Source organism: Peromyscus leucopus, chromosome 4, assembly GCF_004664715.2.
Source record: "Peromyscus leucopus breed LL Stock chromosome 4, UCI_PerLeu_2.1, whole genome shotgun sequence".
Classification (NCBI taxonomy): Eukaryota; Metazoa; Chordata; class Mammalia; order Rodentia; family Cricetidae; genus Peromyscus; species Peromyscus leucopus.
This window is the reverse complement of record NC_051066.1, coordinates 52,792,327-52,804,814: the sequence shown is the minus strand read 5'-3', so window position 1 is coordinate 52,804,814 and position 12,488 is coordinate 52,792,327. Positions and strand designations below refer to the sequence as shown.

Genomic DNA, 12,488 nt, shown 5'->3' with positions numbered 1-12,488 from the left:
GCAGGAAGTGGAAAGTCAACCTGGGTTTCTCATTGAGCAATAGTCAAGTAGAATGATCACGCTCTGAGAAAGCTTCTGATGTTTCGTCAAATACATGGTTTTATGTTTCCCTTAATACAGGTAATGTGCTATGCACTGAGTCAAATACAAGCATTTCAATTAAACTTCAGAGTAGTTCTGCAAGTATAGCTGTTACCACGAGCCAACTGACCCTGAGCTCCCTGACAGCTACATCCTATGCCATAAATGGGCTGCAGTTGCACCTAGGCTACCGACAACTTCAGTCTTTGACAGTCATACAAGGACTATGCCATCCAGAGCAGTTACCCTCAGCCTTAAGACATTTTATCCAGTATCTCAGAGCACTGTGATTTCTTCTCTAAATGCCTAACAAAACTTGCCCTGCCTATAATAGTGTACGCGTATATATAAATGTTTTATCACACAGATGCATGCAAATGAGAAAATATCTATGTGTATGAAGCCACTGGTGAAAAATGAAGAACCTTAAACCCCATAAGAACTAATATAAACATCAGTGAAACCAGGAGAACATGTGACCCTCGATTTTACCCTCCTACCACCTAGTAAGCAAGTTCTGGAAAATGTGCTTCCTCATATTGTGTAAATGGTTTGCCTCAGCTCAGAGTCCCAGCATTACTGATTAATATACGAGATTCATAACCACTGTTTTCAGACACAAGGACAGCTACAGCTATTTGTTGAGAGCTTGTGTAATAGGCAGTACACTAAGAATTTCATCTTTTAGACGCATTTTTCTGTTCCCAAAGCAAAAATGCAAGGCAGGGGTTAGTTCTTTGGTTTTTTTAACATTTCTTAATGATTTATTTTTTTATTATTTTATATGCATTTGTGTTTTACCTGCACATATATGGCTGTGTGAAGATGTCAGATCCCCTGGAACTAGAGTTACAGACAGTTGTGAACTGCCATGTGGGTGCTGGGAATTGAACCCAGACCCTCTGGAAGAGCAGCCAGTGCTCCTAACTGCTGAGCCATCTCTTCAGCCCCTTTGGTTTTGCTTTCTGAGTCAGGGTCTCTCTTTGTAGCCCTGGCTGGCCTGAAACTTACTATGTCGACCAGGCTGATCTTGAACTCACAGAGATCCACCAGCTCTGCCTCCCAAATGCTGGGACTAAAGGTGTTCACCACCACCTCCAGCTGTACATCTTCTTAAAATGAAGAGACAGAAGCTCTGAGAGAGACTGACAATTTACAAGTAAAAAGGCTTAATGGGATTCAAACTGCCAAACAAATCTTCAATTCCATTCCAGTGTGCCCTTTCTGAAAAGCCAATCTAATGCTTAGCCCCACATGCCCTGAGACAACGTTCCCCTCTCGAACCTTCATCCCTTCTCATTCTCACCCTTTCTGCCACATTTAACTCCAGAAGTTCCCTAGTCTCTCCCTGTCTAGACCATTCCGTTTGTCTACCATAAACACTGTCCCCTTTGGTAGGCTATTTTCAACACAAACTTCAAGATTTATACACACAAACCAAAAACAAAAACAAAAACTGGCTCAGGAAAGTCTTTATCCTAAGAAATACATATGCAAAACTGGGTCCAATGACCATGTTTCAATTATCAGCTAAATTTCTTATACTATATTACTTTAGTGACTTACAGTGAATAGTGCATTTCAGAATCTCTGCATTGCTTGTATTGTGCCGTAAGGACTTACACGGGGTGAATTAATGAAGCCATGGATTTGATTTGTTTCTGATGTCTAACCTGTCACACAGGCACCTGCTACCTGCAGCAGACTTCTTAATTTTTTTTTTTTTTTTATTTCTTCATCTGTAAAATGGAAGAGTACAGCATCTACCTAATAGCTTAGGGAGAAGTAATGGATTTAGCACCATCTCTAGTACTTTGAAAGTACACAAGAAAAACAGTAAATTTTTTTTTCATTCTCCAAGTTCTTCCAGACAGATAAATCTCAGTAAACACCACCTTGCCACATCTTTCATCAGAGACGGCGATTTCTTGCAAAGGTCTTAAGATTTTAGGAACATCCCTCATCCAGACGCTTGTCTTCTGGTTTCTTGAAGAGATCAGTAGCTAGAATATCAAACTCTACTAATGTCTGCAGGCTACTGCACCTTACTCACTCATTCACCAGTGTCCTCCCTAAAGTCAGAACCCATGCCCATCAGGAAGTGGTAAGCCTCCCTGACAGAAACCACTCAGCACCCTTTCCCAGAGTATCACTGGTCTCCACCCCACTCCATCCCACACCCAGGCTTTTGAGAACTAGCAGAAATTTGACTATCCAGTCCAAATTTAAACCTCCTCTTCATAGATTAAGAAAGCCCCTGCTACTCGATCAAAAGATCTTCAAAGACACAGAATGAATTTCTACCACCAAAAACCAAGAATAAGGATCCCTTTAAACCCTTCTCCATACGAGGTCATGGAATGCGTTATCTTCTAAAGGACCAAAATCAGTCAACCCATGCCGCCCCTTCCAGACAGAGTCCCGCGTCCGCTCCACTCTCGGTCTGCCAGCTGATGTCCACGCAGGGACCGGGGTGTCTTCCGCCCACCGTGTCAACTCCTTTGCCCACTCCCGTGCCCTCCTCTCCCCCAGCCCAGGCCGCGGGTGGCCTGCCGCCGCCGGCTCCTTCCCTGGCCCCGCTACTCACCGCTTCTTGGGGATGGTGCCCGACTCCGGCGCGGCGGGAGTAGCGGCGGGCGACGCCCCGGCCGCCGACGCGGCTCTCCGCGCTTTGCACTCATTGGTACTCGGAGCCTCCTGGGGCCGGCCCAGCAAATGGCCCGACAGAACCCGCAGCCGCCGGCGCGCGCGGCCCGCATCCCGGTCCCGCTCGCTCGCGCCCGCCTCGCCCGCCGCCGCCGCCTCCGCCATGGCTTCCGCCTTGTGCCGCCGCCCGAGGCCGCTGGGCGCGGGTGAAAGGTCACTCAGAGCGGCGCCCCGCGCGACCATTCGCTGCGGCGCATCCCGGCAGCCACTGCGGCGACTGGCGGCAGGGGCCTTGCGCCGGGAGCTTCACGGGCTCTGTCCCCGCCCACCGCGCCTTCGCCCCGCCCTCGCCCCGCCTCGGCCACGCCCGCCGCCGTGCCACGCCACGCCTCGGCAAGGCGCACCTGCAGAGCAGGTGAGTTCCAGCGGACCGGGGATTGGCCCCAAGGGGCAGGATGGGAGCCAAACCACACAGCACTCCCGCAGAGGACAAACCTGTGGGTGTGGCGTCCTGGGGGAAGCCCGAGCACCTGAAGGATTATTTCCTGGGGCTGATGCCTAGGAGCTTGAACAGTGGGTCACCCGGGTGGTGCTGCCAACCTGGCAATGGAGCCAGGCCTGCCTTTCCTGGTAGACTACTTCGGCTGCTAGGGCAAAACTGATCCTCTAACCTATAGAGCCAGTGTCGCTATCCGTCTCATCTCTCATCACCTACTACGTGCCTAGCACTGCGGTCAGCACTCACGTTGGAGGCCAGAGGACAATTTCCAGTCGTCTCCTTCCACCCTATGAGTCCTGGGCATCAAACTTGGGGCGTCAAGCTTGGTGGCAAGTGCCTTTAACCCACAGAGCCATCTTGCCCACCCTGAGGTGTGTTTTGACACAGCCCTCAAGCTAATGGTTTTTATTATTGAAAGGTGTTATCTGCAAAAAAATAACATTGAGTTTGTTTTGTGTTGGCCAACTACTCCTAGAGATGGGGCCTAACCTGAGGTGTGGTTAATATACCCAGTGAGACCCCACTGGATGAAACTAATTTTTCCTTTGCAAGTGGGTACCAATTTCAAATAGCTTCTTGGTGAGGGGTGGGAGCCAGTGTCCACTTCTTCCTCTCAGCTTCAGGACCCGATCTAGCTTGAACCTCTGCAAGTCCTGTGTGTGCTGCCACAGTCTCTGTGAGTTCATATGTGAATCCGTCCTGTTGTATGAGGAAGACAGTTTCTTTGGAGTCATCCATCATCTTTGGCTCTTACTATCTTTCCTCCTCTTCTGTATAGATCCCTGAAGGGAGGGGGTTGATAAAAAACATTCTATTTGGGTAGCTTGGCATCTTTTCATACTTGATTTTCAGATGATTTACAAGCTATAAAGGCCTAGTAACACCTATTTTGTGGAACCACTTAAAGTCTCTGTTGAATTTCCTTCGCCCTTCTTCTGACTTTTAAATTCATGGACCCTGTTTTGGTGTACACCCTCATACCACAGCAAACCTGCTCCTGCTGGGCATGTTTAGGATTCAGTGGATGATCAAAAAAATAAATATACATTCCGAACATTTAATAACAGAAGAAAGAGATCCTTCACTTCATTGTCTGTTAGAGAAGTAGTGCCTTACTTTAAAAAAAAAAAAATTAAAACCTCATTTTACCTTCCAGTAGCATGCACATAATCATGATGACCTTTTTGTCTTGCACAATCTGAAGAAAGACGCATTCATATCTATTAACCTGATAAAAGTCCCCAGAGTAGGTGGAGGTGACTGAGTTCTAGAATTAATGAGCTCAGAGTTCTTCCTTAACTCTGTCCCCTCCACTCATCCGGGCATTGCTTCTGTTTCCTAATTTTTTAATTCCTTTATCTTTACCAAGCAAACTCCAATGTCACTGGTGACATTCCCCCGGAGAAAAACAACAACGTTGGTTTAGACATACCCTATAGCCTCTGCTGTAGATTACCCTTGGCTCTTGCAAGACCTATTGATTCACCTGTGCTTCCTTGAATGAAACAGACACTGATCTCATCTGCCTCCTGCCATTCCTTTTCCATCGGTGGCGTGACTGCCATCCTGTTCAACCAACCTCACAGTTACTACTGCCTTTTTGCCTTTATACCGGTGGTATCTCACCAGTACTTTCCCCTGTGGGTGCATTATTTCCCTAAGAGTGTCTGGTTTTCATTCACCATATGCTGCCTTCGTTTAGTTTTTATTTACATGTTTCTCTTCCTCCAGAAAGGTCAAAAACTCCATGAAGACAGAAGTCATGCTGTAGCCAAGACTTACACTCAATTTGTAAAAGGCTCAAAAATTTGAATCTGGGGAGAGGGACGAGAGACAAAAATGAAGATGCCTAGCTAATAATTAGTGTTTGGTTGCCTCCTAGAATGGTACTGAGGTGGTCAGTGGAGACCATCTTGTCTTCATCCTGGCTCTTTTCCACTTCAAGGATGGTATTCACAGCCGTCAAAGAGTACAAACAGTAGGTACTTTTTTTTTTTTTAACCAATTTGTGATTAAACTTTAAACAAGATAAAACAACTTGAATATTACTCCCACAGAATACAGATAAAACAGGTTTGAACTCTTGTTTGCAGTAGGATGCTCTCTGGGAGCCATGAAAGCTCTGAGAAATGTTTTGTGGTTGTTTGGAGTTTTTATTAGATTGTTGTCTGTCTATTTGCTTGCTTGTTTGTTTTAACATAGAGGTCTTACTATGTAGCCCTGGCTGGCCTACAGCTCACTATGAGATGAGAATGTCCTCCAGTTCACAAATCCAGCTGCCTCTGCCTCTATCCAGTGCTGGAATTCACCACCTCTCCTGGCAACCTTGGGGAGTGTTACAGCTTTTAGAGACTGGAAGCAGCTGCTGCTGGAGTGAATTCCTGTCTGCGACTGAAGTAGAAGTTCAGTGTCTCAGAGACTGAGGATGAATGAGACCACACACACACACACACACACACACACACACACACACACACACACACCTCCCTGCAGCCATTAGTTGTGCTGACTGGAAAGTGCTCCCTGTCCAGGGCAGAAGTCTCAGGTACAGGGGACCAGCATCTCCAGTGAGATTTAAAGGTAACCTTTCTTCTCTGCCGGATGTACTGACTGGGAACTGGATCCCAAAGTCTTCATTCAGGCCTCCATCCCTGAGGCCAGGCTCAGCTGGAGGCGGGAGCCAGCTCTGGAACTCTCCCTTTCTCTTCTTTCTCTGTAGGCTCCTGAGGCCTTCTGTGGGCTTTAGCATGAATTTATAGGGGCCACTGGACCCTACTTGGCTGAATTTGGGTATGCAAATGAGCTGAAAGAGGAAACCAATCAGGGAAGAATTGTGAAGCCCGATGGGAAGATAGAAGAACCCTGAGCCAACCAAAAGTTTCTAAAAGTTCCCAGTCAAATCTGCAGGCCCCTCTCTGCTTCTGCAGAGAGGAACTGATAAGAAAATTACTGTCTGCTCCCAGTTATGTGGCCACTTCCCTCATCTGGAGAATTCTGCTCAGATAGGGTTTCTGTTTCTTTGGGGCCTATCAGCAGCTCCACTGCCCTCAAGGTGTGAGCCTGCCAGCTGTCTGAACACCTGGGACAAACAACACAGTTCTTCCACAATGGTGGAAGTGCTCTATCGCTGTTTTGTCCAATCACTGATGACTAAATTGCTGTTATGAACTCATAAAATATGACTAATATAACTGGAAAAAAATAACTGAGGATTTATAGGGTGTGTTTAGGTGAGGTTTTGTGTTTGGTTGTTTTGTTTTGTTTTGTTTTGTTGAAACAGGTTCGCATGTAGCACAGACTGACCTCAAACTTGCTATGTAGTCAAGGATGACCTTCAATTTTTTGTCCCCTGTGGGAGACCGGCTCCCACTTTTTCCCAGAGTACTCTTGAGGAGAGAGGGATAAGAAAGGTTAGATAGAAATATAGTGGGGAGAAAAACAGAAAACACAGGATACCTTGGGGAGAGCCTGGATCAATATCCACTGGCTTCTTCTGTCTCATCTAAAGGGCTTTTTATAATGCCAAGGGGCGGAGCAAAAAAGACCCCCCCTCCAAGCACAGCCAAGTGAAGACCCTTCCAATCACCTGGTAACCACACACGTGGTCAAGCCATCCTCTAATACAGCCCTGTTGGGTAAAGCAACCTCAGATCTCACTAGGAAATCTCTGTGGGCCTCCATGGTCCTCTACCTCCTAAAACCTGGGATTGTAGTCAGGTACCACCTATGTCCTGCTTTGGGTTTTTACATTTCAATGAACGTAAACTTAAATGGTCACGTTGGGCCTCGTGGTAACTACATGGGATAGCACAGTCACAGAAAGTTAATGTAATTGTGCCAAGAAATATGGCACATATTTCCTATCTTCCTCTTGCTACAGTCAACTGTGGAGAAGTGTGTAAGGAAAAACATTTGTGTTTTTGCTTACTAACCTAGTGCTGTACGTGTATTTTAACCCCCCAAATGCTGTACGTGGTTAGATGTAGACCAATCAACACAACTTCTGGCACATTGTAGGTTAGACAGACTTTTGTAAGCCACCTTGCTTCAAACCATTAGAAGTTCCTTTTGTATGATGTGTATTTGAAAGATGTCTTGAGAATGATAAGAATCAGGGTTGTGGTAAGAATTGCAGCTCCACTGAAGCCCACCACCTTTCTCAGAAACCATTTCCTTACCCTAAAAAAAAATTACTGCATTTTAGTGTGTGTGTGTGTGTGTGTGTGTGTGTGTGTGTGTGTGTGTGTGTGTGTACTCCTGTGGCAATCAGAGGACACCTTGTTGAGTGTTAATTTTCCCCCTCTACCACCTGGGCTCCCAGGAATCAAACTTGGGTCTTCAGGTTTGACAGAAAGCACCTTCTCTGTGAAGTCATCCTCTCAGCAGCCCAGAACCATTTCCTTTTTAAACAGAGGATCTGTGAAAGATCTAAGACATTTCAAAAGTTACTTGACCACGGGGGAGGGGGGGATATCTGCTTAGTGGCTGCAAGGAAGTTCAGAAGATAATCAGTGTCCATGTTCTATCTCCATCTTGAGGGTTACTTCAGCTATCCAGTGCACCTCTGGAATCCCTGAAACATTTACCAAAAAAAAAAAAAAAATGTGTTTATTGTTGCTACTGAAACTACTGTGCTCTTCCTAGGGGAAGCCATTAGCATTTTCACTCCGACTAGATGTGACAAAAGGGACAAGAGGACCAGTACATTCCTGAGAGCACCTGGGGTGCTTCTGCTTGACATTTTAGCAATCCGGGGCTTGCCGTTTCTCAGAACCTTCCCAGATGTTACTAGAGTAATGCTGAAAAACCACAAGCACGTTTGTTTACAGCCCTGTAAAATGTTTTACTAGGATAGTCTATAAGCTGCAGTGTGCTCGGGTTCATTGTCCAGTGGCCCGTTTTGTGCTGACTGGGGAGAGTTCAGCCTAACACTACCAGCATGCTTTAAGTGAAAATAAAGGTAGTTCAGGTTGAAGTCCGAAGCCCTCAATTTGCCAACTCTTGCCAAGTTTATAAATTTAACATCAGTAGAGTAGCATCATAGATAAAGAAATCATCTTTATCCTAGATGATTAAAACCTTGATGTAAACTAGAATTATGGGCCAGTAGAAAAACCACTTGACACGGATTTGAGTGTGTATACTCTAATGAAAACATATAGGTAGCCAAGTAGTTATGGAACCTTTTATGTACCTAATTCTCTACAGAGGGCTGTGACATACAAAGTATTTGAGCGGGTAGCTCTACTGCTTGGCACAGTCAGGTTGGTTAAGAGTCAGGATCAATGTGGAGAATAAAAACACTGGTATTATTCTACACAGGTGACCTTAATGATGAGTTTCCTACTACCTCCCCTCACGAGAGCAGGTTCCAAGCATAGTGCCCTGAAATTTGTGGCATGCTTCAAGGAATGGGTGTTTCAAATGAAGCCTGGTCTGCTAAGATGCTTCTGATATCTACAAAAAACAAAGCCTCACATTTAGAAGAGTCGTCTTAGTGAACCCACTCCTTTGGTTGATGATGATTGGAACCCAGTAGAGAGAAACCTACATGCGCAGAAACAATGGCGGACCTCTGGAAATAGGAGCTCCTGTCCCTGTGTGCATGGCCTTTCTTCTAGTTAAAGGCACAGAAACATCCTAGGAAGATTAACTTCTAAGACATAGACCAAATTATTTTCTGTACCTATTTTCATTGCTGGTCTTCAGGAATGCTCAGTCACTCTAAACAAAGAGAGAGGAGAATTGGTGCCTTTTATATTGTGAAATACGATACAGAGAATGAAAGCATACGTTATCACAAACCAGGCTCCACCGAGCACTGTTGCATGGGTCAAGAAATATTGCTAGCCTCTCCGAAAGTCTTCCTGTGAACTCTGTTACTTTACCCACCTACTTGGCAAGACAGCCACTGTCCTGACTTTTGTGATAAGCATTCCCTCGCTGTTCTTTATGATTATCAACTAGGCATGCATCTTTCACCTGGCTCTGCTTTTGCTTTTCTATAAATGCAAATGCTTGTATGATTGCATACATGAAAATTGATCTGTTCTACAACTAGTGGATATGTGAGGTGTTTCCAGTTTGATACTGCTAGGATTGTTATGAATGTTCTTATATACGTACCTATCTGGGTATGGAATTGTAAATCAGAAGGTATATACATGTTCAATTTCAATAGATAATTAAATGACAATCTGTTCCAAAGGAAGTGTACAAAATCTACTATCCAGATAATACATTTGAAAGCCCCCATTATTTTAATGTATGTGGTTGTCAATTGGGTCTTAAAACTTCTTGATCATAGGATTCCTTTATAATGCTAAAAATGGAGACCCTTGTCCCAGTTCACTTCCTGCTGCATGAAATACACGGTGATCAAAAACAACTTGGGGAGGAAAGGGTTTATTATGTCTTACGGGTCCATCATCACAAGAAGCCAGGGCAAGAACTCAAGCAGAAACCTGGAGGCAGGAGCTGAAGCTGAGACCATGGGAGAGGACTGCTTACTGGTTTGCTCCTGCAGCCTGCCCGGTTTGCTTCCTTCTACACCTCAGGGCCGTCTGCCCAGAGACGGCACCTCCCACAGTGAGCTGGGCTCTGCCACGTCAATCATCAATTAAGAAAATGCTTGACAGCCTTGCCCATGGCTAATCTGATACAGTCAGTTCCTCAGCTGAGGTTACCTCTTCCCAAATGACTCCAACTTGACAAAAAAACTAACCAGCACAAATCTCAAGGAGCTCCTATTTGTGGCCTTATCTTCCTACCTTTCTGTATACAATATAATAAATTAAAACTGGAAAGTATATAGAATATCTCTTTTTTTATACATATTCTAAGGAACATAAAAAATAAAATAAGGTGCCAGGCAGTGGTAGCACACGTCTTTAATCCCAGCACTCGTCTTTAATCCCAGCACTCAGGAGGCAGAACCAGCTGGATCTCTGTGAGTTCGAGGCCAGCCTGGTCTGCAGAGAGAGATCCAGGAAAGGCGCAAAGCTACACAGAGGAACCCTGTCTCGAAAAACCGGGGAAAAAAAAAAAAAAGGTATATTTTCCAGAGTGAAAGCATGAGGAGAATGTTCTTCTTCATGTGTGCTTCTGCATGTCTTGTCAGGATTTGGCTTAACAGAAGGCAATGGGACTCTCACAGCTGCTTCTGTGGAGATGTTTCATGGCTTGTGTCCTCTAGGAAAGTTCCCTTTGTGCTCATGAGAGGGTGAGAGTTAAAAAGGCAATTGATGTCTCAGCTCACCCCCTCAAAGGGATTCTAGAACCCCCAGGGGGTTCCAACCTCACCTCCAGGGCTACAGCTCTAAATAGTTCCTCAGGTGTCTGCTAAGCATTCACTGAGGAAGGTCTAGGCAGCTGCATTCCAAAAGCAGTTAGTGATGTGGTCACAAGAATCTAATTCTCCCTGCCTCGGACATGTAACAAATTTTGTGTGTTCTTTTTCCATTTAAAAAAAGAAGTAATAGGCCAGGCAGCGGTGGCGCACACCTTTAATCCCAGCACTCAGGAGGCAGAGCCAGGCTGATCCATGTGAGTTCGAGGCCAGCCTGGTCTACAGATCGAGATCCAGGACAGGCACCAAAATTTTACAGAGAAACCCTGTCTTGAAAAACAAAACAAAACAAAAGCCACTTTTAATAAAATAAAGTTGTAAAAAATATTTAAGGCATAATATGTTTTGAGACATGGAGTTTTTTCTTTTCAATTTCATGTAATCAAATTTTGAAACTTTTCCCTACACTTTAAAAATGAGGTTTTGAAATCCAGTCTATGGATAACCAGAAACGTAATTGCTGTAAGTGAGACAGCTGAATTCAGTGTGACTTTTGTGATAAAACAAGATGTGTTACCTGGTATGATCAGACTCACTCCCACTTTATAGACTCATAAAGTTCTTTTTATTGTTACATTCGGATCAGTGGTAAATATTTTAAAGGATCAGTTACTATAAAAGTAGTTTTTAATGCTATGGACAGCATGGCTTAGAAATTCTCTATCCACAAATCCTAACACTTGACCTTCATACTTCCCGGTTTCTCAGCTCTCTTCAGCCGGTCGTCTTTACGTAGTGTGGCCAACAACATTCAAGTACCAGGGACAAGTGATATTCTCAAAGACAGGCCTATCTTGTCCTAATTCCAGTGGGAATTTTTTTTCCCATTGATTAACCTCTTCTCAGACAAAGAGATGAGACAAATCATTGTGTGCTCGGCGAGCACCAACCGAATCCACAGCCTCTGAGAACCTGTAACGGCCTGCGCTGGTGCTATCACGAATGCTTTCAGCCTGAAGACTCTTAGAAATTCCCATTCTAAATCCCGGAGAACTTGCAGAGGAAGTGATCTGCCTGCTTCCTTCTCACAAACAGCCACCTGCTCTATTTGCTGTTTCCCATCTTTTCCCTCCTGAAAGGGAAGCTGTCTTTGCCCTCTAAAGACTCGGGCTATGCTGTAAGAGAGCTACTGTGAGCATATTGGGGTACACACGCCCCTCGTGTCCCTCTCATATTTACCCGTAGAGTCTAAGAAATTGTCTCTCCACTGTCACCGCTCCAACCACAAACCATGAGACCCTTCACAGCTCAGACATGAAAGCAGCTCACCTCGGTTGTTGCAAGTGACCTGTGACCCACGGGGGCAATGTCCCCACCCTACTCCAGCATCTGCTACTTGAAAAGAATAAATGTCTACTTTTGAAACTCATTTTTAAAACTACTGACATGCTACGTGATTCGTTGTTGCTGTTGTTTTTGTTGTTGTTGCTGTTGTTGTTGTTGTTGCTGGCTTCTTCCTGGTCTTGATTTATTGCCCTGTTACTTATTTTTCCTTCCTGTTAGAATCATCAATTTTCTTTTCAGTTTCTCAGCTTGGGTCAGTAGGACGCAGGGCTGCAGAGAGCTCAGAAGAAATCCGAAGCGAAGGGTCAGTTCAGCGAGCCAAGTGACAGGGTCATGGGAAAGCGAAGACCAACGCCAGAAGGTATCTCTGGAGAATCCAGAGCAGGAAACCCTGTTTGGCCAACACCCCCAAATAGAGCCCTGCATAGAAAGGACCATAGAGAGCCAGACTACAGGGCAGGAATATGAAAGTGGGCATTGGGAAGCCCACAATCCTACCACGAAGAATCTTTTCTTTAATATACTCTTTATAGACACCATCTGCCCTTCTGAGTATAGTCTTGAATATATATCCTTTTTTTTTGGGAGGGGGGTTTCGAGACAGGTTTCTCTGTGTAGTTTTGCGCCTTT

General features: G+C 45.0%; 1 protein-coding gene across 1 annotated transcript in view; it reads right to left on the bottom strand.

The window, feature by feature from the left end:
• Positions 1-3,003, bottom strand: part of Agps (alkylglycerone phosphate synthase) — a 105,148-nt gene extending 102,145 nt beyond the window's left edge. The window contains exon 1 of the mRNA XM_028880606.1: positions 2,669-3,003. Within this exon, the coding sequence (XP_028736439.1) occupies positions 2,669-2,970 (302 nt within the window). The 5' untranslated portion in view covers positions 2,971-3,003. The remainder of the gene's footprint in view (positions 1-2,668) is intronic.
• Positions 3,004-12,488: the final 9,485 nt, after the last annotated feature.